Source organism: Nerophis ophidion, linkage group LG08, assembly GCF_033978795.1.
Source record: "Nerophis ophidion isolate RoL-2023_Sa linkage group LG08, RoL_Noph_v1.0, whole genome shotgun sequence".
NCBI lineage: Eukaryota > Metazoa > Chordata > Actinopteri > Syngnathiformes > Syngnathidae > Nerophis > Nerophis ophidion.
In genome coordinates, this window is record NC_084618.1 from 76,508,132 (window position 1) to 76,532,035 (window position 23,904).

A 23,904-nucleotide genomic window follows, 5' to 3' on the forward strand; every position below is an offset into this window, starting at 1 on the left:
GCATGTTGCTGCCATGGATGCTAGTCAATTTTTTAGGGCATTACGGCAAGAGACAAGGGCTGTTGCGGAAATTGCTGCAGTTGCTGTGGTTAAATTCGAGCCCTGTGTGTGTGTATGAATGAATGAATGAATGATTGTGTGTGTGATTGTGTGTGTGTGTGTGTGTGTGTGTGTGTGTGTGTGTGTGTGTGTGTGTGTGTGTGTGTGTGTGTGTGTGTGTGTGTGTGTATATATTAGGGGTCTAACGGTACACAAAAATTTCCGTTCGGTACGTACCTCGGTTTAGAGGTCACGGTTCGGTTCATTTTCGGTACAGTAAGAAAACAACAAAATATAAAATTTTGGTTATTTACCAAAAATGTGAACAATAGCTTTATCCTTTTAACATTGGGAACACTATAATAATTCTGCCCACGTTAATCCTCATTAAACTGCCTCAAGTTGTTGCTTAGATTAAATAAAATGACAAAACTTTTTTTCTACATATAAAAAGTGCAACATTAAACAGTTTCAAGTCAACTCATCATGCTTAATTTATCACAGCATTTGGGAAGCCTGTAGTTGATTTTTATTATGTAAATGTTATATTTTTATCAACATGCGATCGCAGTTAACCTGCCATTCAAAACTAGGCTGCTACATTACTAATGATTAATGTAACTATTGCTGAAAAAATAGTACAATAGCAATAGGAGAGACTATTCATCCCTGAACACCATGGAGTTCAAGTGAAATAACAGAGACAGGGCTTTGCTGCCCCTAACACGCAAGCGAACACACACACACAGCAAAATGAGCTAACGTTACGTTAAAAGCTAATTAGCCTTCACCTCAAACCAGGACTGCGAGCGAGCTGAGCTGCATTTTAAGTTTCTAGAACGTCAACGGGCTCACAGTGATGATACTAGTAGTAGACTGGGAGGTGTTTTTTATAATTTAGGGAGAGTACGATGCCTAAAGCTCACCTGCTAAAGACTTATCTGCTCGACGCTGAAGCATTGTCTACATGCGCTCTGAATACGCACTGCTGATTGGCTGTTACCGCTCTGAATACGCACTGCTGATTGGCTGTCATCGCTTTGTATGTAACCAATCAGATGGTTGTGTGTGTGGGACAACGCTGGGTGCTGACACAGAGACAGAAGAAGCAAAGCAGCTTGTCAAGACATTAGCTTAGAAACTCATACGGTACACCCCCGTAACGAATTGAAACCCCCGTACCGAAACGGTTCAATACAAATATAAGTACCGTTACACCCCTAATATATGTTTTAAATGTTTTGTTTTTTGAAGATAAACCTTTGTGTTGTTATTGGCTGATGTCAACCTTTTGGCTTTTCCTCATTGTATTTCTTGCTGTTTTGCCTATTTTTGCTGGTGTTTTTTTTTGTTTTTGTTTTTAGTAATGTGCCCCGGACCAATGACAAATCGAGTCACGGGCCAAAGATGGCCCTTGTGCCGCACTTTGGGCACCCCTGCTGTAGAAGCTACCAATAAATGGCCACTATAGTCCTAGTACCGTAGTATATTTGTTCTGGTCGCATGGTTTTTACATCAGCACGGGAAGTAGTAATATCAGCTGTTCACCAGGTGGTCTTTTCTGTGTGATAAAAAAGGGGGTGAATGGGGAAGTCCTTCTTTAGCTGCCGCCTTGTTTTATCATATACTACTCCCTTTGAATGTTTAGTTTTATATTCACAGTAAATCAACACAAAATCCGTACTTTGGTGCAATGTTCACAGGAGTCTGTTATGCTTCCCATCGTAGGTGAGCGATGACTCATGGTTGAGGGAAAAGTTGTTTAATGTCGAATGCCAGAAAATTCCTGATTTGTTGCAACAGTCATTCTTAATGCATTGCTGCAGCTCGTTTTTTTTTTTTTGTAAGACGAGCGGGTGGGGCTGTGGTGTCGAGAGCCACGGGATCTGAGGCTGAAGACAAAGAGGCAGAGGCGTGCGGGTGTGTTCGGGGGTTAAAATGCAAGCCTGTTTGCGGGTCTGTTGGTCGAGTCACTGATGTCATATTAATACTTTTTTTTCCAATATTTTCACGGTGTCCGGTTGGTCCAAAAATGGACTGGTCTATAATGATGGACATATTGGCGACTCCTGTTGTAAATGTTTTTGTGCAGACCTTAATTGTTTTCAAACAGTGTCTGCAACACGGCAGTAAAACGGCTGATCAAACAAGACAGAAGTCATTGTCGACTCCAAGCTAGCTCTCCAATCAACTAAACAGACTCAATAACTCCACGGTGACGTTTTTGGTGAATTTACTGAGTAATTTGTAAAACTGCAACAATACAAAAAAACAAGGCCGTTGGAAGTTAATAATACTAACACAGACACTCGTAAACGCATATTAGCTAATGCTAACTAGCGTCAATACATTACGAAAGCACGTACAAATATGAAAACACTACTACAGACATCACACATGGGACGGTACAAGTAAGCATGAATTGTTGGAGTTATATTGTACAACTTACAGACGTTGCTTGGAATGGCGATTGAAGAATCCTTTCGAGCAGAAACGCTATGGATGGTTTTTACTTTCGGTTCAAGTCAAAACAGGAAGTACATTTTCAACTCACAGCACCTGCAGTAAGCGAACTCATCCAAAAGATGGCACCATAGCACAAACAATGACACTATTTCAGTTCTCTGCTTGGGTTTAATGACAACTATCAAACACAAAACCTTACGGCAGTCAACAACAAAATAAGTAAAATAGCAGCACTGTTTCATAGGCCGCAGGGGACAAAATGTAGGGAAAAAGTAGCGGCTTATAGTCCGGAATTTTGGGTAATTAATAGCAGTGTTTCCTAAAGTGCTGGAACTCAACTTTTTGGGGATTATTAATCTACTTGTTCATTTACTGCTAATATCTGCTTACTTTCTTTTTAAACATGTTCCATCTACACTTCTGTTAAAATGGAATAAGCACTTATTCTTCTGTTGTTTGGATACTTTACATTAGTTTTAGGTAATACTGCAAATTTGAATAAGGATCCGAAACCAAGTAGTTACAGGGTCCTACATTTGTCCTAATTAATGTTCTCATGTGTCCAGGTACGCATTTCCTGGGTTTATAAACAATAACAAACATGACAAAAGTGAATGTGATAATGAAAAATATCAATGTAATCATTGTAGTTGACTCTTGTACTCTGTATCGCTAGTCGATATTTGTATAGATCCAACCATTTGTTTACATTCAGGATTGCCAGCTTGTTAGCGGTGAGCTACTGTATCCTCCCATGGTGCGTAGTGAAGCAGGTTTAGCTATTCCTCGTCCTGATGGTATAACACTTGTAAATGCGCTTCGCCGTGGCGGCAAGGATTGGTCATCTAGAAGTAGCTAAAACACTGTGGAGGGACGTTAGCCGCTAGCTAGTGAGGACACTGCTGTGCATTGCTCCACCTCACCTTCACCTACCGTGGATTGATTAACGTGGACCCCGACTTAAACAAGTTGAAAAACTTATTCGGGTTAGGGCTGGGCGATTTATCGACGTATTGCGGGTTTGTCTATGTGCGATATACTGTAAAAAATGACTATCGTGATATTAGCTGCTGGCATTACACTACAGGCTCTTCTTCACTCTTTCTTGTCTCTTCTTCTCCCAGACAGCAAGCGCACCTTCTTACATACGTCACATACGTATACGCCCTCGCGGAGCAGAGACATAGCAGCATGGGTAACGTTAGCTGTGATGCTAGCGGAGCCGTGCGAGTGGTAATACGAGAGAAAGAAGGTGCGAATCTGGTAACAAATGAAGGAAGAACTAATTCCTAAGGAAAAACAGCATAGGGTCCATCGTCTGGCGGTGGTTTGGCTTCAAGTGGGAATATTACGAACAGACACCCGTAATTTGTCAAGTGTGGGACAAAAGCGTTGCTACAAAAAGTAGCATTGCTACTAATATATAGCATCATTTGAAAAGTCACCTGCTAGAGAAGGAAGAGTGCTTGAACCTCGCATGTCAACATCTCCGTTCGGTGCCACACGCCCACACCATCAAAATGCCGAGGCAAACATTTCCAGATCAACACCGTATGGAAAAAATAGTCAACAACAAAAGAAGATAATGTTCGCAGTAACATAACACATAGCGAAGGACGAACACTATTTGATTTCCTATTATGCTGCTCATTTTTATTTGACAATTATTGAAATATCTTGTGTGACATCATGCACAAAAGTGCACTTTATTTGTTTTAAACAATTGTAGTGGTGCTCTGTACAAAAAGTGCACTTTAATTTAGTGTTGTTTCGCTATGTCATCTTAGTGACATCATGCACAAAAGTGCACTAATAGCTCGTTTCAAAATGTCTCCCATAATCTTGCACTTTCTGTTTTGGAAATGGCATGAATTTTTGTGCCACTGCTTAATAACTGTTTAATAAATACAGTTTTGGTCAAGTGACTTACTTGTGATTTCTGTCTCTGCAAGAAAGTTTGAAATGAGCATATATTAATTCAGTATGAACAAGAATATTTTAATGTAGACACATAGAATCATCATACTGCTGTAATTATATGTGTCAAGTGTTCATTTCAGGCTAAGGCAAAATATCGAGATATATATCGTGTAGCGTGATATGGCCTAAAATTATAGAGATATTAAAAAATGTGCATATCGCCCAGCCCTAATTCGGGTGTTTCCATTTACTGGTAAATTGTACGGAATATGTACTGTGCCATGCAATCTACTAATAAGTGAAGTGAATTGTATTTATATAGCGCTTTTCTCTAGTGACTCAAAGCGCTTTACATAGTGAAACCCAATATCTAAGTTACATTTAAACCAGTGTGGGTGGCACTGGGAGCAGGTGGGTAAAGTGTCTTGCCCAAGGACACAACGGCAGTGACTAGGATGGCGGAAGCGGGAGTCGAACCTGCAACCCTCAAGTTGCTGGCACGGCCGCTCTACTAACCGAGCTATGCCCACATTATTGTAATACTTTGTGCAAAAGTGCATGATGTCACACAAAGTAGAGTTTTAACTTTCACTTACAGATGTAGCGACCAACTGTAGTTACTGACAGTGGTTTTTATGAAGTGTTCCTGAGCCCATGTGGCGATATCCTTTACACACTGATGTCTGTTTTTGATGCAGTACCGCCTGAGGTATCAAAGGTCCGTAATATCATCGCTTACGTGCAGTGATTTCTCCAGATTCTCTGAACCTTTTGATGATTTTACGGACCGTAGATGGTGAAATCCCCAAACTCCTTGCAATAGCTCGTTGAAAAATGTAGTTCGACAATTTGCTTACAAATTGGTGACCCTCGCCCCATCCTTGTTTGTGAATTACTACGCATTTCATGGAAGCTGTTTTTATAGCCAATCATGGCACCCACCTGTTCCCAATTAGCCTGCACACCTGTGGGATGTTCCAAATAAGTGATTGATGAGCATTCCTCAACTTTATTAGTATTTATTGCCGTCTTTCCCAACTTCTTTGTCACGTGTTGCTGGCATCAAACTCTAATGTTAATGATTGTTTGCAAAAATAAAAAATGTTTATGAGTTTGAACATCAAATATGTTGTCCCTGCAGCACACCCAACTGAACATGGCCTGAAAAGGATCCGCAAATCATTGTATTCTGTCTATACTTACATCCAACACAACCCCCCAACTCACATGGAAACAGGGCTAATAAAAGTTTCAATCAAATCAATCAAACCTCTACAGTTGGTTTTAAAGCCCAAATATGCCCATTCTCCCTCTTCTGTCCCTACAGTGTTTCTGCTTGTAAGTGTTCTGTGTGTGGTGACTCACATGCGCCTCAGCTCATATTACCAATAATGTCACCACAAGCAGCACAGGAATACAAAAAATACCAGTATGTTTCAAAGGCACTAGAGTACTTTATTTTGTTAGTACCACAGTACTTTAATAGTACCGGTATACAGTACAACCCTATCTACAACTATACATGAATAATGAAATCATTTTGGGGGTAGTTATCGCATATATTATCAACACGTTAACTGTGACAGCCCTAGTTTTCACATTTCTTTCTTCTATTCTCGCCTGCTCCAATTAACGCCACGTCTTTTTTGCACTTTAGGTATATAAACGCCCCGGCTCTATGCTGGAGATAGATTTACGGTAATTGCAAATCAGTAAAATCACTGTTGTCGGCTAAATTGTAACCACAACAGCCTTGTAAAGGTCAAAAAGCTTTTCCCCGAAGAGTAGCAATAAAAAGGTGATTTCTCTCCTAAAAAAAAAAATAAATAAACAAAATAGGTCTTAGTCACCACACGACGGAAACATTGAAAGCGGCACTGCATGGTCGCCTTGAGCCAAGCGGTGACGTAACGCAGCAAATCTCGTGGCGCTGTGCCTTGAATATTATGAAATGGTTTCACAGGATTAGTTTGGTTTGTTGTTAACCTGCGACTCAGACGCCCACGCAGCCACGGTAAAAGGAAGTCTCTTGTTGTTGACAGGAAGGGAAAAACTATTTGCTTACAATAAATTGGGCGAACGGGGGAGAAATAAAAAAAAACAATGAATAAATTGGATGTGTGCTGTTGTCGCCTAGGAGACCATATAAATATAAACTCTATGTTAACATCTTTTTCACCACCTTTTTTTTTTTTAGCCACCTACTTTCTAGATATCACCATCGTTTCCCAAATGAAAAAGAGCCTATCAAATAAATGTTTTTTAATACACAGTGTTGTCATTTACATTTTGTAGGAAATTAGGAATATTGAAGCTTTCTGCGATTACATGTTATTTGGTAAATAAAGCCTGACCCCGAACGGGACAAGCAGTAGAAAATGGATGGATGGATTGTAATACAAACACTTCAAAATGGGTTAAAAAGGTTCCCTATTTGGTTGCTAACGGATGTGGTAAAATACTGCGTCATTTTCAATTGTCTTATTTTGTAAAACTATTATTAATCTACTTGCTAATTTACTGTCTGGTTACTTTCTGTCTTAACATGTTTCTATCTAAACTTATGTTAAAATGTAATAATCACTTATTGGATACTTCACATTAGTTTTGGGTAACACTAGAAATATGTGTATCAATGCAATACCAGTTTCTCTTTACATGTTTGAAAAGGAGTAGGAAGAAGCAGAGCTTAATTAATCCTACCCCTTTTCCATTACGTAGCAATTGCTATCACTTTTATTTACTTCTTGTTCTCAATTTGTATACAATTTACTCCATAAATACCGTATATTTCAGACTATAAGGCGCACTTAAAACCATTTCATTTTCTCAAAACTCGACAGTGCGCTTTATAACCCGGTGCGCCTAATGTACGGAATAATTTTGGTTGTGCTTACCGACCTTAAAGCTATTTTATTTGGTACATGGTGAAATGATAAGTGTGACCAGTCAACACATAAGAGATATGTGTTGACTGCAATATGATGGCAGTCACACATAAGAGATACGTGTATACTGCAATACGACTCAAGTAAACAACACCAAAATTGTATATGTTCCGTTGAAAATATAGAACGCTACACACGGCGCTCAAAAATCTATCAAAATGTTTTAGTACGACTTTGGTAAGCTATGAAGCCACACCATTTGGATTGTACTGTGCTTCAACATAAGAGTATTATTATGTTGTGTGTACAAGGTAAAACATTATCTGGAGTTTTGTTTCGCAACATTATGCAAAAGCAACTTTTCTTACCTTCTGGTATCTGTATTTGGAATAAGTCCTGAAAATATGCGCGCAATCCGCCTTTGTAGTCCGAGACAATGCGATAGTTGATAGGCTTCTTTTTCTCTATCTTTTGGTTAAGGGACATTCATCCTTTGCTGTTGCCATTTCTAATATAAAGTAGTGTAAAGTTCTAACACATATCCGCTGAAACATACCGGTGTAGTGAGTTTACATTATTCACCCTAAGAACTTTATTTATTAGAGTTCCGGTCGGACGGTTTTTCACGGGACACATTTCCGGCGTTGCTAGTAAGCCACGGATGAAGAGAAGTTATGGATTTAAGTAAACTTTCAAGGTCATTAAAACAGTTAGCTCCATCTTTTGAAACTTCTACCACTCCCGTCCTTGCATTGATTGATTGATTGATTGATTGATACTTTTGTTAGTAGATTGCACAGTTCAGTACATATTCCGTACAATTGACCACTAAATGGTAACACCCGAATAAGTTTTTACACTTGTTTAGGTCGGGGTCCACGTTAATCAATTCATGCTACACAACAACAAAGATGACGGAGAAAAGACGCTGCCGAAGGTGAGCCACGTAAATAAGACCGCCCACAAAACGGCGCATGCTGAAGCCACTGTCAAAAAGCGGCTTGAAGAAGATCTGTAAAACATAACCTATGCAACATTTTGACCAAAGAACCACCATTACATGCTATGTAGACCACAAGGAAGTGTTTTGCATTTATAAGAAAATAATAATAACATGACTCCTTAGTTGCGCCCTATAATCCGGTGCACCTTCTCTATGAAAATAGACCTGACTAGATCCGCTCACCGGCAGTGCGCCTTATAATCCGATGCGACCTATGGTCCCGAAAATACAGTAATACAATTATAAAAATAAATAAATAGTAAAGTAATTTGTAATTCACATAGTGAGATGAATAAGATTGCCGGTATATCATTTTAAATAAGTTCAAAATGTTTATCATCGTTCTTCTTCTTTGTACTTTGTAGACACTTTGAGTTTGAACAGTTTCCTAAACAGGACCATAATAGTTCTTTACTTAATCCATTGCATAAATTAGTTAGTTAGCTAGTTTATTATTTATTTGGTCAGTGGTCAAATCATTGGTACTTTAACTTTTGAACTTTACAAAATAAACAAACAGTTGTACATTCATAAATTAAAAATGTTGCAGACCGAAAGGGTTTAGGCTGAAGTCGAACACTTATTGCGCCTAACCCTACAAACAATGTCAAATAAAAGATGAGCTTCCTAAAAATTTGACATTTCCTTTGCACAACATATTAAAAAAACACCTTGTACACAACAAACACTGTTCAATTATATACACAGTAAAGACATGTGAAATATCCCTGTACACATGTTGGTTAAGCCTTTGTACCAATGATATACTCTATACAAACAATTATACTTCCATTATTATTTATATCCCAAATTAAAAAAATTAATTCCACACACGTCTACTCAGTCTATTTGTATTTGTGCCGCCTTTATTTTGACAGCAGTTTTTAGTTTCATTTGTGTCATTGTTTACAGGAAATTTGACTCATTCAAATTAGTCGACCGAATTTCCCAACATTCTAGTCAACTGAAATATGACAGATAAAGTGTTATTGTGCAAATTGTCGCTTCTCTTTGCTTTACTTGTCAAGATGACTCTACTGCTCATGCTACTTCAAGTTAGATGTGTTTTTAGCACTGCCGATCACTTCACGTGGTTAACACAGTCGTGTTCTCAAAATAAATCTGGGTGGAGAAATGGTGACTTCTTAGATGCAGCATGACTGGGACTTGAACGTTTCTAAATCGTACAATCAGTTACAAACTTAATTGGTTCTATGACGGTGCTCGTAATTCAAAACACTTGTATCTCAAATCAAGGTTGAAATGAAGTGACATCTATTTAATCAGTGTTTGGTAGGGGTGTAACGGTACACAAACATTTCGGTTCGGTACATACCTCGGTTTTGAGGCCACGGTTCGGTTCATTTTCCGTATAGTAAGAAAAAAACAAAATATACATTTTTGGGTTATTTATTTACCAAATTTGTAAACAATGGCGTAACATACATATACACATAGGGTCCATTGCCAGGGTTGATGTGGTCAACATGTATAAAATAAAAACTAAATAAGATAAGGCTCATGATGGTTTCTTAACAAAATCTTTCTACATATGAAGTGCTTTTTTTGATTGATTGATTGATTGAGACTTTTATTAGTAGATTGAACAGTTCAGTACATATTCCGTACAATTGACCACTAAATGGTAACACCCGAATAAGTTTTTCAACTTGTTTAAGTTAGGGTCCACGTTAATCAACATTAAACTGCCTCCAGTTTTTGCTCAGAAGAAATAAAATGACACAACTTTTCTTCTACATATAAAAAGTGCAACATTAAACAGTTTCAAGTCAACTCAGCCTCAGATTAACTTTTATCCCCCCCCCCCCAGCCTGGCTAACTTGGTAGTAAGAGGATATATGTGCTCATTGTTCTTCCACCATAGAAGTGGGTCAAAATCTAGTTTTTAATGCAATACAGCAACCCCCAACGACCCCAGGCGGGACAAGCAGTAGAAAATGGATGAATGGATGGTCTTAAATCTGCTGCTATAAAAACATTTGTAATTGCTTCAGCCCTGCCTGACTCGCCGAGGAGAGGCTGCTTGAATGCGGTGGTGACGCTTCAAAGGGGTTAGCATGTTTGACGTGTTGGCAGAAGCATACCCTACTGCTGCTGAACAAAACCTCCGTCCTAAATGGTTGTTTCGCACCGCGAAGCCGAAGTGTTCCCAAAGGGGAGATGTTAACGAGGTAGGAGGGTCTTCCAGCTCTGGCTTTTGCATGTTGTCCTTGCCCAGTCGCTGCTAGCCTGCCGTGTGTTGTGCCTCGCTCTGCATTCTTCACACAACGTGTGGTGCGCTACCTAATATGTCCGTGTGGAAACTCGTTCGGTACACCTGCGAACCAAACCGAAACCCCCGTACCGAAACGGTTCAATACAAATACACGTACTGTTACACCCCTAGTGTTTGGTCCCCCCAAAACAACCCATTTATAATGTAGCATAGTTTTTTTTTTTTAAATAACTTTTTGATAACAAATACTTCTCCATGGTGTAACAATAGGAATTATTATTGTTGGTTATGTTGCACACGGACGTCTTTGAGTGACGGACCAGAGGTCAGAGTTGAGAGCAAGCTTTGTCTACGTACCAAAGGTAATGCCTGATCGTCCAGTTTGTAAAGTCAGGAGACAAAACAAAAACGGCAAACACAAATTCTGCAGCCTCCAAATAGTTTTCTGGATAAATGTTTGCCAGCTAACCAAATGGACATATTTTTAATGTTTTGTTTCTCTGATTTGGCCGTGTGCTTCTTTCTGTCGCATAAAGTTCTCGGCTCCGGTGCTTGGAGGGCTAGATTGTGTCGATCTGTGTACAGTCAATACTTCAATCGGCGGCTAGGAAGCTCGTAACTAAAACGATGTTTGCAATTTAAAGCACAACAAAAAGCCGAGACACAGAACTATCTCAAAATGTTTGAGGTACCACTGTATGTTAATTAAAGTAACGCAGAAGGTTGTAAAATGGGGAACTAGCGCAGAAGAGAGGAGAAGCCATGCTAACCGCTAAGCTAGCTTGAATGTGAAGTAGTTAAAGAAGAAAAGGATAGGTACTTGGTACACCACAACAGAAGTTAAACTGGAACCCCATTACAGCAGAGAGGAACCAGCTAAAAAGAGGAAATTAGCAAGTAGATGAATAAATAAATAAAAAATAATATCCACAGAGCCGGCTTCACGGTGGCAGAGGGGTTAGTGCGTCTGCCTCACAATACGAAGTTCTTGCAGTCCTGGGTTCAAATCCAGGCTCGGGATCTTTCTGTGTGGAGTTTGCATGTTCTCCCCGTGAATGCGTGGGTTCCCTCCGGGTACTCCGGCTTCCTCCCACCTCCAAAGACATGCACCTGGGGATAGGTTGATTGGCAACACTAAATTGGCCCTAGTGTGTGAATGTGAGTGTGAATGTTGTCTGTCTATCTGTGTTGGCCCTGCGATGAGGTGGCGACTTGTCCAGGGTGTACCCCGCCTTCTGCCCGATTGTAGCTGAGATAGGCGCCAGCGCCCCCCGCGACCCCGAAAGGGAATAAGCGGTAGAAAATGGATGGATCCACAGAGCCAAAACACTGAGCTAAATAGGGGGCCCTAAGCAGAATTTGGTTTTAAGGCCCAAACACCATACCCATCATTAAAAAAATTCACACTTTGTGAAATCATTGTTATATTTTTTTAAATCAAACTTTTATTTATTTTTGATGCATGTTTTGTACTAAAACAAATGAATGGGGAATAAATTAATAATTTATTTTGTGTGCAAAATAACCACATTTTAAACTTTTTTTTTTTTATCTCCCTAACAAATCTCCAGGCAGCCAGGATTCGATTCCAGTACGACTGTTAACCAGCACTGCACGAATGCTGAGAACGTATGGAGAAATTTGCCACTATATTCTTATCGATGATGTAGCAGGAGGTGGCTAGGAATGAGTTTGCAGTAAAAATGTAAATGAAGGTGTCTGTCATTCAATAATTGACATCTCACATGCATATAGTCGCACAAAAATAAGCCCCGTGGGCAAATTAAGGTCTGGCCCGCCGGACATTCCCAAATAATTTTTGTAGATCTTCAAGATCAAAACTATAGCCACTGATGTGCAGTATATCAGAATGTAGGTGGGGTTTTTTTTAGCCTTTGTGTTCATATTTCTCTGTGTTTGTTGCATTACTGTTGCGCTTCGCTTGATTGTAAAATATGTCGATGGAGAAGGGGTGTGGCATTCATATGTTGTCAATATTCAGTGTTTTATCGTTCATAGTTAATATTGTAAATCCCACATTATTTTCATGTACATTCTGGGTGTCTCACACAGTAAAACTATTTCAAATTACGTTCCGTTTTTAAAGCGGCCTGTCATAACATTTTTAACATTCAATCGGACATTATCGTGAGGTTTTGTATTAGTGTTCCTAAGAATAGATGTACCAGCCCCCAGACAAATGTATTTTCTCTAAATTTGGCCCCCCGAGGCAAAATAATTGCCCAGGCCTGGTATAGGTTGAGCCTTAGATATAAATGGGTCGTGTGGGATAGGCTTAAAATGTTTGTTTTTCCATTAACCACATAGTATTTATTTTTGTACTAAATCACACTCAATTCTCATAGCAGTTGTTATGAGGTTTTTTTTTTACTTTTCTGAGAAAATAGGCAAACATTTTTGTGTAAAATATCACTTTTATGTTCAACACATGGTATTTTTGAAACTAGATGTTCATTTCAGTTAGAGTGAGTTTTTAGAGATTCACCAGGAAAAAAATGTTTCTAAATCCCATTCAATTTCTCGAACAGTTGTAGGGACTTATTAGACTTTTCCAGGAAAAACTAATCCTCAAATGTTTGTAGAAATTGTCACTTTTGTATCAACTACATTGTATTACTTTGTGTATTCATTACTACTAAATTCTGCTAGCATTTTTAGTGAGTTATTAGATATTACCAGGAAAAATACATTAAATTGTGATACAAACTGTCAATTTTCCACATTACTTTTTCTACAAATCTCCTGCTGGCCCCACTATAGACTGGATTCTCACTATTATGATAGATACACTATGGATTAAGCTCTCACAATATTATGCTAGGTCCACTCGACGTCCATTGCACCGGTCGCCCAGGGGACGGGGTCCCCACATTTGCGGTCCCCTCCAAGGTTTCTCATTGTTATTCCATTGGGTTGAGTTTTTTTTGCCTTGATGTGGGATCTGCGCCAAGGATGTTGTTGTGGCTTGTGCAGCCCTTTGAGACACTCGTGATTTAGAGCTACATAAGTAAACATTGATTGATTGATATTAGCTACCTGCTGCCACCAACTGATAAGGAAGAGTATTACACGGTTAATCTGCCGAGCTTTAGACAGTACAGACACTCAACAACGGCACTTTATTTGCAGACCATCCATGGTTCTCGCCTGGAAAACGGTGGAGTGCCATCTCCAGGTTGGGGAAGAGATATTGCCCCAAGTGGAGGAGTTCAAGTACCTCAGAGTCTTGTTCACGAATGAGGGAAGAGTGGATTGTGAGGTCGACAGACAGATTGGTGCAGCGTCTTCAGGAATGCGGACGCTTTATCGATCCATTGTGGTGAAGAAAGAGCTGAGCTGGAAGGCAAAGCTCTCAATTTAGCGGTCGATCCACGTTGCCATCCTCACCTATGGTCATGAGCTTTGAATTATGACCGAAAGGACAAGATCACGGGTACAAGCGGCTGAAATGAGTTTCCTCCGCCGGGTGGAGATAGGGTGAGAAGCTCTGTCATCCGGGAGGAGCTCAAACTAAAGCCGCTGCTCCTCCCCATCGAGAGGAGCCAGATGAGGTGGCTTGGGCATCTGGTCAGGATGCCTGGAGGTGTTTAGGGTACGTCCGACCGGTAGGAGGCCAAAGGGAAGACCCAGGACACGTTGGGAAGACTATGTCTCCCGGCTGGCCTGGGAACTGCCTCGGGATTCCCCGGGAAGACTTGGACGAGGTGGCTGGGGAGAGGGAAGTCTGGGCTTCCCTGCTTAGGCCAGTGTTTTTCAACCTTTTCAGAGCCAAGGCACATTTTATTCATTGAAAAAAATCCCGAGGCACACAACTAGCAGAAATCATTGAAAAATTAAACTTAGCAGCCGATATTGACAATAAAAAGTAGTTTTCGCAATTGTTGGCTATGAATTCAAACCATAACCAACCATGCTTCACTAGAACTCTTGTCTCAAAGTAAGTGTACTGTCATGACCTGTCACATCACGTTGTGACTTATTTTGAGGTTTCGACGTTCTCTTGTGTATCGTGTTTTAGTTATTGTCTTGCTCTCCTATTTCGGTGCCTTTTCCTGTTTTGTTGGTGTTTTTCTGCAGCAGTTTCATGTCTTTCTTGAACGCTATTACCCGTACCTGCTTTGTTTTGGCAATCAAGACTATTTAAGTTGTGCGGACGCTATCCTTTTTTGTGGGGACATTGTTGATTGTCATGTCATGTACGGATGTACTTTGTGGACGCCGTCTGCTCCACGCACTGTAAGTCTTTGCTGTCCAGCATTTTGTTTTTGTTTACTTTGCAGCAAGTTAAATTTTAGATTCGTTTTGCATAGCCATCTCCAAGCTTCAATACTTTTTCTTAGCTGCACTCGCCTTTTGTTTATTTTTGGTTTATGGGTTAGATGCCTTTTTACCTACACGCTGCCTCCCGCATATTGTGATCACGACAAACCATGTGCCCGACATCTACAAAGCAATTAGCTACCTTCCGCCACCTACTGATATGGAAGAGTATTACGTGGTTACTCTGCCGAGCTCTAGACAGCATTCACACTAGAGATGCGCGGTTTGCGGTCTCATCCGAGGAGTCCGTGGGTCGGCCGGGTGAAATGACGAAAAAATAGACTTTTAATAGATTCGGGCGGGTGGCGGTTGAACCATTTGGAAATATTTAATATACATGGTTCAGAGATCGGTAACCTTTACCGTTCAAAGAGCCATTTTAGACCCGTGTCACAAAGCGAAGAAGACATTAGGAGACGTTAACATTCTCAAGAATGTCTGCCGGCAGTCACCCAGTTAATAAGCATTAGAGCGTGCTATGAAGCCTTTGCCTTTGACACCTTCTACAAGATGTACAATCTACTTGCCAGTCCAGCATTGTGTCGTGTGTGGCTGACACACGCACACGGCTGCAAGGCATACTGGGTGATACAGAGTACACTAATGGTTGTGATATAAACAAGTTTAACACTCTTACTAATATGCGCCACGCTGTGAAGCCACATCAAACAAGAATGACAAACACATTTCGGGAGAACATCCTCACAGTAACAACATAAACGCAACACAACAAATACCCAGAATCCTTTGCATCCATGATACTTCTTGACTAAATTATACACCCCACTAGCAGCAAACCCCGCCACCCCGTGCTTCGGTAAGGTGGGCGGGGTTGGGGGCGCGGGGGCGTAAAATATATTCAGGAAGTGTCATAGATGCAAAGGATTCTGGGTATTTGTTGTGTTGCGTTTATGTTGTTACTGTGAGGATGTTCTCCCGAAATGTGTTTGTCATTCTTGTTTGGTGTGGCTTCACAGCGTGGCGCATATTAGTAAGAGTGTTAAAATTGTTTATATCACAACTATTAGTGTACTCTGTATCACCCAGTATGCCCTTAAATCTTGTACGTGTATTTGCGGAAGCTGCATACATGTTGCTGGACTGACAAACGGTTCGTACATGTTATTAAAGGTGTCAAAGGTAAGGGCTTCACATCACGCCCTTACTCCCGTTATCTGAATGAGCACCATCGGATATTCGCGAGAACGTTGGAGGCTCCCATTATCTTCGTCACTTTGTGACACGGGTCTATCTAGCTCTTTTAGTGGTAAAAGTCGCCGACTCCAGATATATAACAACGGGTGGGTGGCGGGCGGTTGCAGTTCTGATTAAATGTTAGTTCGGGTGGATGGCGGGTGGATGACGACTTCAGTGATGCGGTTGCGGATGATATAATTGCCTATCCGCGCATCTCCATCAACGGCACATTATTTGCGGATTATAATTACTGGTTTGTAAAAAAAATGTTTTAACCCAATTAGGTGGAAATTCATAATCACCCACGGCACACCAGACTGTATCATACTTTTTGACGATGTTTATTCAATGTTGGGTTTTGATGTTTATTTGACCATTGACATTTGGTCATTTTCCAACCATTATTCTACAACAACTTGCTTTTTGATGACATTTAATCAATGTCAGGTTGTGACATTGATTTGACTGTAGAGATTTGGTCATTTCCCAACCAACAGCGTGGATCAAACGTTAAGACAACAAAATTATCTCAATTTACAAAACTCAACTATTTTGTCAGTTTTAGAAATATGTTTAATCAACGTTGTATCAATGTATTGTGGCACAGGGGTTGAAAAACATTGGCTTAGGCTGCTGTCCCCGCGACCCGACCTCGGTTAAGCGGAAGATGGGTGGATGGATGGAATTACTGGTTTGCATGTGGTGTGTCTTTTTGAAGTAACTGGCGCCAGTGTTCTGCAAATATTATCTTAACAAAACAAGTATTTGCTAAACAAACATAAGAGGTGGAGGACAAGTTGCTTTCCGTAGACATTTAGATTGGGAACATCAACAAGTGTCATGTCTTGAGGCAGTGTTTTTCAACCACTGTGCCGCGGCACACAAGTGTGCCGTGAGATACAGTCTGGTGTGCCGTGGGAGATTATCTAATTTCACCTATTTGGGTTAAAAATATGTTTTGCAAACCAGTAATTATACTCTAAAAAATTTGTTGTTTTTGTTGAATGTTGGTGCTGTCTAGAGCTTCTATATCAGTAGGTGGCAGCTGGTAGCTAATTTTTTTGTAGATGTCAGGAACAGCGGAAGGCAATGTGAAGGTAAAAATGTGTCTAATGCTTAAACCAAAAATAAACAAAAGGTCAGTGCCACTAAGAAAAGGCATTAAGTTTAGAGAAGGCTATTAAGAACAAAACTAAAACTGAACTGGCTACAAGGTCAACAAAAACATATTGCTGGACGACAGCAAAGACTTACTGTGGAGCAAAAATGGCGTCTACAATGTACATCCGAACATGACATGACAATCAACAATGTGCCCACAAAGAAGGATAAAAACGACTGACATATTTTTGATTGCTAAAACAAAGTAGATGCGGGAAATATGGCTCAACGGAAGACATGAAACTGCTACAGGAAAAAAACAAAACAAGAGAAAAAGCCAACAAAATAGGAGCACAAGATGAGAACTAAAACACTACACAGGAAAATAGCAAAAAACTCAAAATAAGTCAGGGCCTGATGTGACAGGTGGTGACAGTACACCTACTTTGAGAAAAGAGCTATAATGATGCATGCTTGGTTATGGTTTAAAGGCCCACTGAAAGCCACTACTACCGACCACGCAGTCTGATAGTTTATATATCAATGATGAAATATTAACATTGCAACACATGCCAATACGGCCTTTTTAGTTTACTAAATTACAATTTAAAAATTTCCTGCGGAGTTTCTTGTTGAAAATGTTGCGGAATGATTACGCGTATTTGTGACGTCTCGGGTTGTAGCGGAAATATTATCCCAGCACCTCTTACGGCTAAAAGTGGTCTTTTTTCATCGCATAATTACAGAGTAATTTGGACATCTGTGTTGCTGAATCTTATGCAATTTGTTCAATTAATAATGGAGACTATAAAGAAAAATGCTGTTGGTGGAAAGCGGTGGATTGCAGCTGCCTTTAGCACCGAAACACAGCCGGTGTTTCTTTGTTTGTTGTGAAGCTTTAACACAGAGCGGTCAAGCGAACATGTTTCTCTGCGTCAACCAGCAAGTTTTTGGATGGGAAAATTGTGATATTAAGTCGGCTCCCCTTGAGTGGATTATGCGAACTCCTCCTGTAGCTGTCAAAAAGGCAGCTGTGATCTTGGCTCCTCCATTGGCTTCTCTGAGAGACACTGGCGTTCACCGCGACCCTCCAACTTTCAGGTATGACTTTATAATCTCACTAAAACACTATTAACACAATAAGCAGAGAAGGGATTTTCCAGAATTATCTTAGTAAATGTGTCTAATAACATCTGAATCGTTCACACTGCCGTCACCTGGAACCGTCACCTTTATTTATTTATTTATTTTTTTTTGTGCTTCACTCTAACTTTTCTCATCCACAAATCTTTCATCTTCGATCAAAATGGGGAACGTGTCGCTTTCTCGGTCCGAATTGCACTCGCTGCTGGTGGCAATGATTGTAAACAATGTGAGGATGTGAGGAGCTCCACAACCAGTGACGTCACGCGCACATCGTCTGCTACTTCCGGTACAGGCAAGGTTATTTTATCAGCGACCAAAAGTTGCGAACTTTATCGTCTATGTTCTCTACTAAATCCATTCTGCAAAAATATGGCAATATCGCAAAATGATTAAGTATGACACATAGAATGGACCTGCTATCCCTGTTTGAATAAGAAAATCTAATTTCAGTAGGCCTTTAATGCCTTATTCGGCATGGACTTATTATAACCCTAACCCTCTAACCCTGACCCAATAACTCTGAATTAAGTCTTTGTTACTTAGAATATGTTCCCCTAGTGTCCAAATAACTCTAAATTAAGTCTTTGTTACTTAGAATATGTTCCCCCTACTAAAGTGTTACCAAAAACATATACCTTTATCTTGAATTTGAAAAAAACTATCATTTTATTTTTCACTAAAGGTTTCGGTGGATGCGCATATGAAACTACTGGGGTTTGGTACCTCAAACAAGGTTAAGAACCACTGTTCTAGTCCTTCACTCTTACTATCCTCATCCACGAATCTTTCATCCTCGCTCAAATTAATGGGGATATCGTCACTTTCTCAGTCCGAATCGCTCTCGCTGCTGGTGGCCATGATTGTGATTAATGTGCGGATGTGAGTAGCTCCACAACCAGTGACGTCACGCGCACATCGTCTGCTACTTCCGGTACAGGCAAGGCTTTTTTATCAGCGACCAAAAGTTGCGAACTTTATCTTCGATGTTCTCTACTAAATCCTTTCAGCAAAAATATGGCAATATCGCAAAAAGATCAAGTATGACACATAGAATGGACCTGCTATCCCCGTTTAAATAAGAAAATCTCATTTCAGTAGGCCTTTAATGCCTTATTCGGCATGGACTTATTATAACCCTAACCCTGACCCTAACCAAATAACTCTGAATTAAGTCTTTGTTACTTAGAATATGTTCCCCCTACTAAAGTGTTACCAAAAACATACAACTTTATATAGAATTTGAAAAAAAACTAACATTTTATTTTTCACTAAAGGTTTCGGTGGATGCGCATATGAAACTAGTGGGGTTCGGTACCTCCAACAAGGTTAAGAACCACTGTTCTAGTCCTTCACTCTCACTATCCTCATCCACAAATCTTTCATCCTCGCTCAAATTAATGGGGAAATCGTCACTTTCTCGGTCCGAATCGCTCTCGCTGCTGGTGGCCATGATTGTGAACAATGTGCGGATGTGAGGAGCTCCACAACCAGTGACGTCACACACACATCGTCTGCTACTTCCGGTACAGGTAAGGTTTTTTTTAATCAGCTACCAAAAGTTGCGAACTTTATCGTCTATGTTCTCTACTAAATCCTTTCAGCAAAAATATGTCAATATCGCGAAATGATCAAGTATGACACATAGAATGGACCTGCTATCCTTGTTTAAATAAGAAAATCTCATTTCAGTAGGCCTTTAATGCCTTATTCGGCATGGACTTATTATAACCTAACCCTCTAACCCTGACCCTAACCAAATAACTCTGAATTAAGTCTTTGTTACTTAGAATATGTTCCCCTAGTTTCCAAATAACTCTAAATTAAGTCTTTGTTACTTAGAATATGTTCCCCCTACTAAAGTGTTACCAAAAACATATAACTTTGTCTTGAATTTGAAAAAAAAAAAACATTTTATTTTTCACTAGAGAAGGGTTCGGTGGATGTGCATATGAAACTAGTGGGGTTCGGTACCTCCAACAAGGTTAAGAACCACTGTTCTAGTCCTTCACTCTCACTATCCTCATCCACAAATCTTTTATCCTCGCTCAAATTAATGGGGAAATCGTCGCTTTCTCGGTCCGAATCGCTCTCGCTGCTGGTGGCCATGATTGTAAACAATAAGCGGATGTGAAGAGCCCTACAACCCGTGACGTCACGCGCACATCGCCTGCTACTTCCGGTACAGGTAAGGTTTTTTTTAATCAGCTACCAAAAGTTGCGAACTTTATCGTCAATGTTCTCTACTAAATCCTTTCAGCAAAAATATGTCAATATTGCAAGATGATCAAGTATGACACATAGAATGGACCTGCTATCCTTGTTTAAATAAGAAAATCTCATTTCAGTAGGCCTTTAATGCCTTATTCGGCATGGACTTATTATAACCCTAACCCTCCAACCCTGACCCTAACCAAATAACTCTGAATTAAGTATTTGTTACCTAGAATATGTTCCCCCTACTAAAGTGTTACCAAAAACATATACTTTATCTTGAATTTGAAAAAAAAACTAACATTTTATTTTTCACTAAAGAAGGGTTCGGTGGATGCGCATATGAAACTAGTGGGGTTCGGTACCTCCAACAAGGTTAAGAACCACTGTTCTAGTCCTTCACTCTCACTATCCTCATTCACGAATATTTCATCCTCGCTCAAATTAATGGGGAAATCGTCACTTTCTCAGTCCGAATCGCTCTCGCTGCTGGTGGCCATGATTGTGAACAATGTGCGGATGTCAGGAGCTCCACACCCCGTGATGTCACGGGCACATCGTCTGTTACACAGGCAAGGTTTTTTTTTAATCAGCGACCAAAAGTTGCGAACTTTATCGTCGATGTTCTCTACTAAATCCTTTCAGCAAAAATATGGCAATATCGCAAAATGATCAAGTATGACACATAGAATGGACCTGCTATCCTTGTTTAAATAAGAAAATCTCATTTCAGAAGGCCTAGAAGGTGGCCCTTACCTTCTTCTTGGCGTGGCAGTGGCAGCAGACAGTCCACAGGTACTTGAGGGTCCTCCACAGGAGGATGATGAAGAGGCCACCGAAGAAGGTGACCATGGAAGAGGCGAGGAATGCCCACCACATGCGCTGGCCGTTGCTGTCGCACGGCACGTCGGGCGAGAAGGGGATGATCATGTTCATCTTGGCGATGTGAACGGAAGGGTCCGGGGTGAACCTCTCCCTGCTCTTCGGCATGACGACGCCGGCCACCTGTCGACACAACTTGGGGTGTTGCTCCCAGCCTCCAGCCCACCCCTTCGGGTCTTCTCACGCCAGCAGCGGCTCGGCCATGTCGAGTCCGCCGCTTCTCGGTCGGCAGTAAAAAAAATAAAAATAAATAAAAATGAAAGAAAGAATTAAATAAAAAAGTTAAGCGGAAGCCGCCGGGGGACAACTTCAGGCGTCACGATGCGCGCGCACGCCCCGCTCAGCTTGTGCGTCATCTGGTGCGTGAACATGCGACGTCAAAGCACACGCGAAACTACGAATAAAAAAACACAAAATAAATAAATAAACGTAGTTAGTTAATTGGATAAAATAGTCGTCGCGGCGAGAGGCGGGTGGAGTGGCGGCACGCGCGGGAAGGCGGGCTCTTTATGGCAGATTTACAGGTGGTGGCAGTGGAGGAAGGGGCGGGGCTTAGGGGGGCACACGTGATGCTGATCTGGAGGAGGGACGCTTGTTTAGACGCACACTATCGTGCCGTTTGGTTAAAAGGCGGACTTTGGCATTTTAATGACTTGGGGGTTTTATTTACAATTATTACAAAGGCAACTTGTAATAATTAACACATCGAATTTTCAAAAGATTCAATAAAACTAAAAATAACGTAATTACTACCGGGTCAAACTCGCTTCGCATTATAATTAGCGCATGCTTAGTATTACCACCTGGTCAAACTCGTGACGTCACGAGTGACACTTCACCTGTCATTTTCAAAATGGAGGAGGCTGATTTTAAAACCGGTAATTTGAAATCGCATAAAGGGAAGTAGATTAAGAGCTATTCTGTAGGATTTCAGGTCCAAGCTTACATCACACTCAAATTTTCACTGCATGCCTTTGGTAAGCGCCGGAGTGAGAAGAGGTTTTAAAATAATTAGCGCATGCTTATTTTTACCGCATGCCTTTGGTAAGCGCCGGAGTGAGAAGAGGTTTTGGATTAATTAGCGCATGCTTATTTTTACCGCATGCCTTTGGTAAGCGCCGGGGTGAGAAGAGGTTTTAAAATAATTAGCGCATGCTTATTTTTACCGCATGCCTTTGGTAAGCGCCGGAGTGAGAAGAGGTTTTAAAATAATTAGCGCATGCTTATTTTTACCGCATGCCTTTGGTAAGCGCCGGAGTGAGAAGAGGTTTTAAAATAATTAGCGCATGCTTATTTTTACCGCATGCCTTTGGTAAGCGCAGGAGTGAGAAGAGGTTTTGGATTAATTAGCGCATGCTTATTTTTACCGCATGCCTTTGGTAAGCGCCGGGGTGAGAAGAGGTTTTAAAATAATTAGCGCATGCTTATTTTTACCGCATGCCTTTGGTAAGCGCCGGAGTGAGAAGAGGTTTTAAAATAATTAGCGCATGCTTATTTTTACCGCATGCCTTTGGTAAGCGCCGGAGTGAGAAGAGGTTTTAAAATAATTAGCGCATGCTTATTTTTACCGCATGCCTTTGGTAAGCGCAGGAGTGAGAAGAGGTTTTGGATCAATTAGCGCATGCTTATTTTTACCGCATGCCTTTGGTAAGCGCCGGGGTGAAAAGAGGTTTTAAAATAATTAGCGCATGCTTATTTTTACCGCATGCCTTTGGTAAGCGCCGGGGTGAGAAGAGGTTTTAAAATAATTAGCGCATGCTTATTTTTACCGCATGCCTTTGGTAAGCGCCGGAGTGAGAAGAGGTTTTAAAATAATTAGCGAATGCTTATTTTTACAGCATGCCTTTGGTAAGCGCCGGAGTGAGAAGAGATTTTAAAATAATTAGCGCATGCTTATTTTTACCGCATGCCTTTGGTAAGCGCCGGAGTGAGAAGAGGTTTTAAAATAATTAGCGCATGCTTATTTTTACCGCATGCCTTTGGTAAGCGCCGGAGTGAGAAGAGGTTTTAAAATAATTAGCGCATGCTTATTTTTACCGCATGCCTTTGGTAAGCGCCGGGGTGAGAAGAGGTTTTAAAATAATTAGCGCATGCTTATTTTTACCGCATGCCTTTGGTAAGCGCCGGAGTGAGAAGAGGTTTTAAAATAATTAGCGAATGCTTATTTTTACAGCATGCCTTTGGCAAGCGCAGGAGTGAGAAGAGGTTTTGGATTAATTAGCGCATGCTTATTTTTACCGCATGCCTTTGGTAAGCGCAGGAGTGAGAAGAGGTTTTGGATTAATTAGCGCATGCTTATTTTTACCGCATGCCTTTGGTAAGCGCCGGAGTGAGAAGAGGTTTTAAAATAATTAGTGCATGCTTATTTTTACCGCATGCCTTTGATAAGCGCCGGAGTGAGAAGAGGTTTTAAAATAATTAGCGCGTGCTTATTTTTACCGCATGCCTTTGGTAAGCGCAGGAGTGAGAAGAGG

General features: G+C 40.7%; 1 protein-coding gene across 4 annotated transcripts in view; it reads right to left on the reverse strand.

Moving 5' to 3' along the window:
- LOC133558396 (calcium-activated potassium channel subunit alpha-1a-like) overlaps window positions 1-21,975 on the reverse strand; it is a 236,139-nt gene extending 214,164 nt beyond the window's left edge. For 2 of the 4 annotated variants that reach the window (XM_061909759.1, XM_061909757.1), the window contains exon 1: window positions 21,305-21,973. In XM_061909759.1, the coding sequence (XP_061765743.1) occupies window positions 21,305-21,538 (234 nt within the window). In that variant the 5' untranslated portion in view covers window positions 21,539-21,973. Of the gene's footprint in view, window positions 1-21,304 lie in introns of all 4 variants that reach the window. The other 2 variants (XM_061909755.1, XM_061909756.1) reach the window with 2 other exon arrangements.
- Window positions 21,976-23,904: the final 1,929 nt, after the last annotated feature.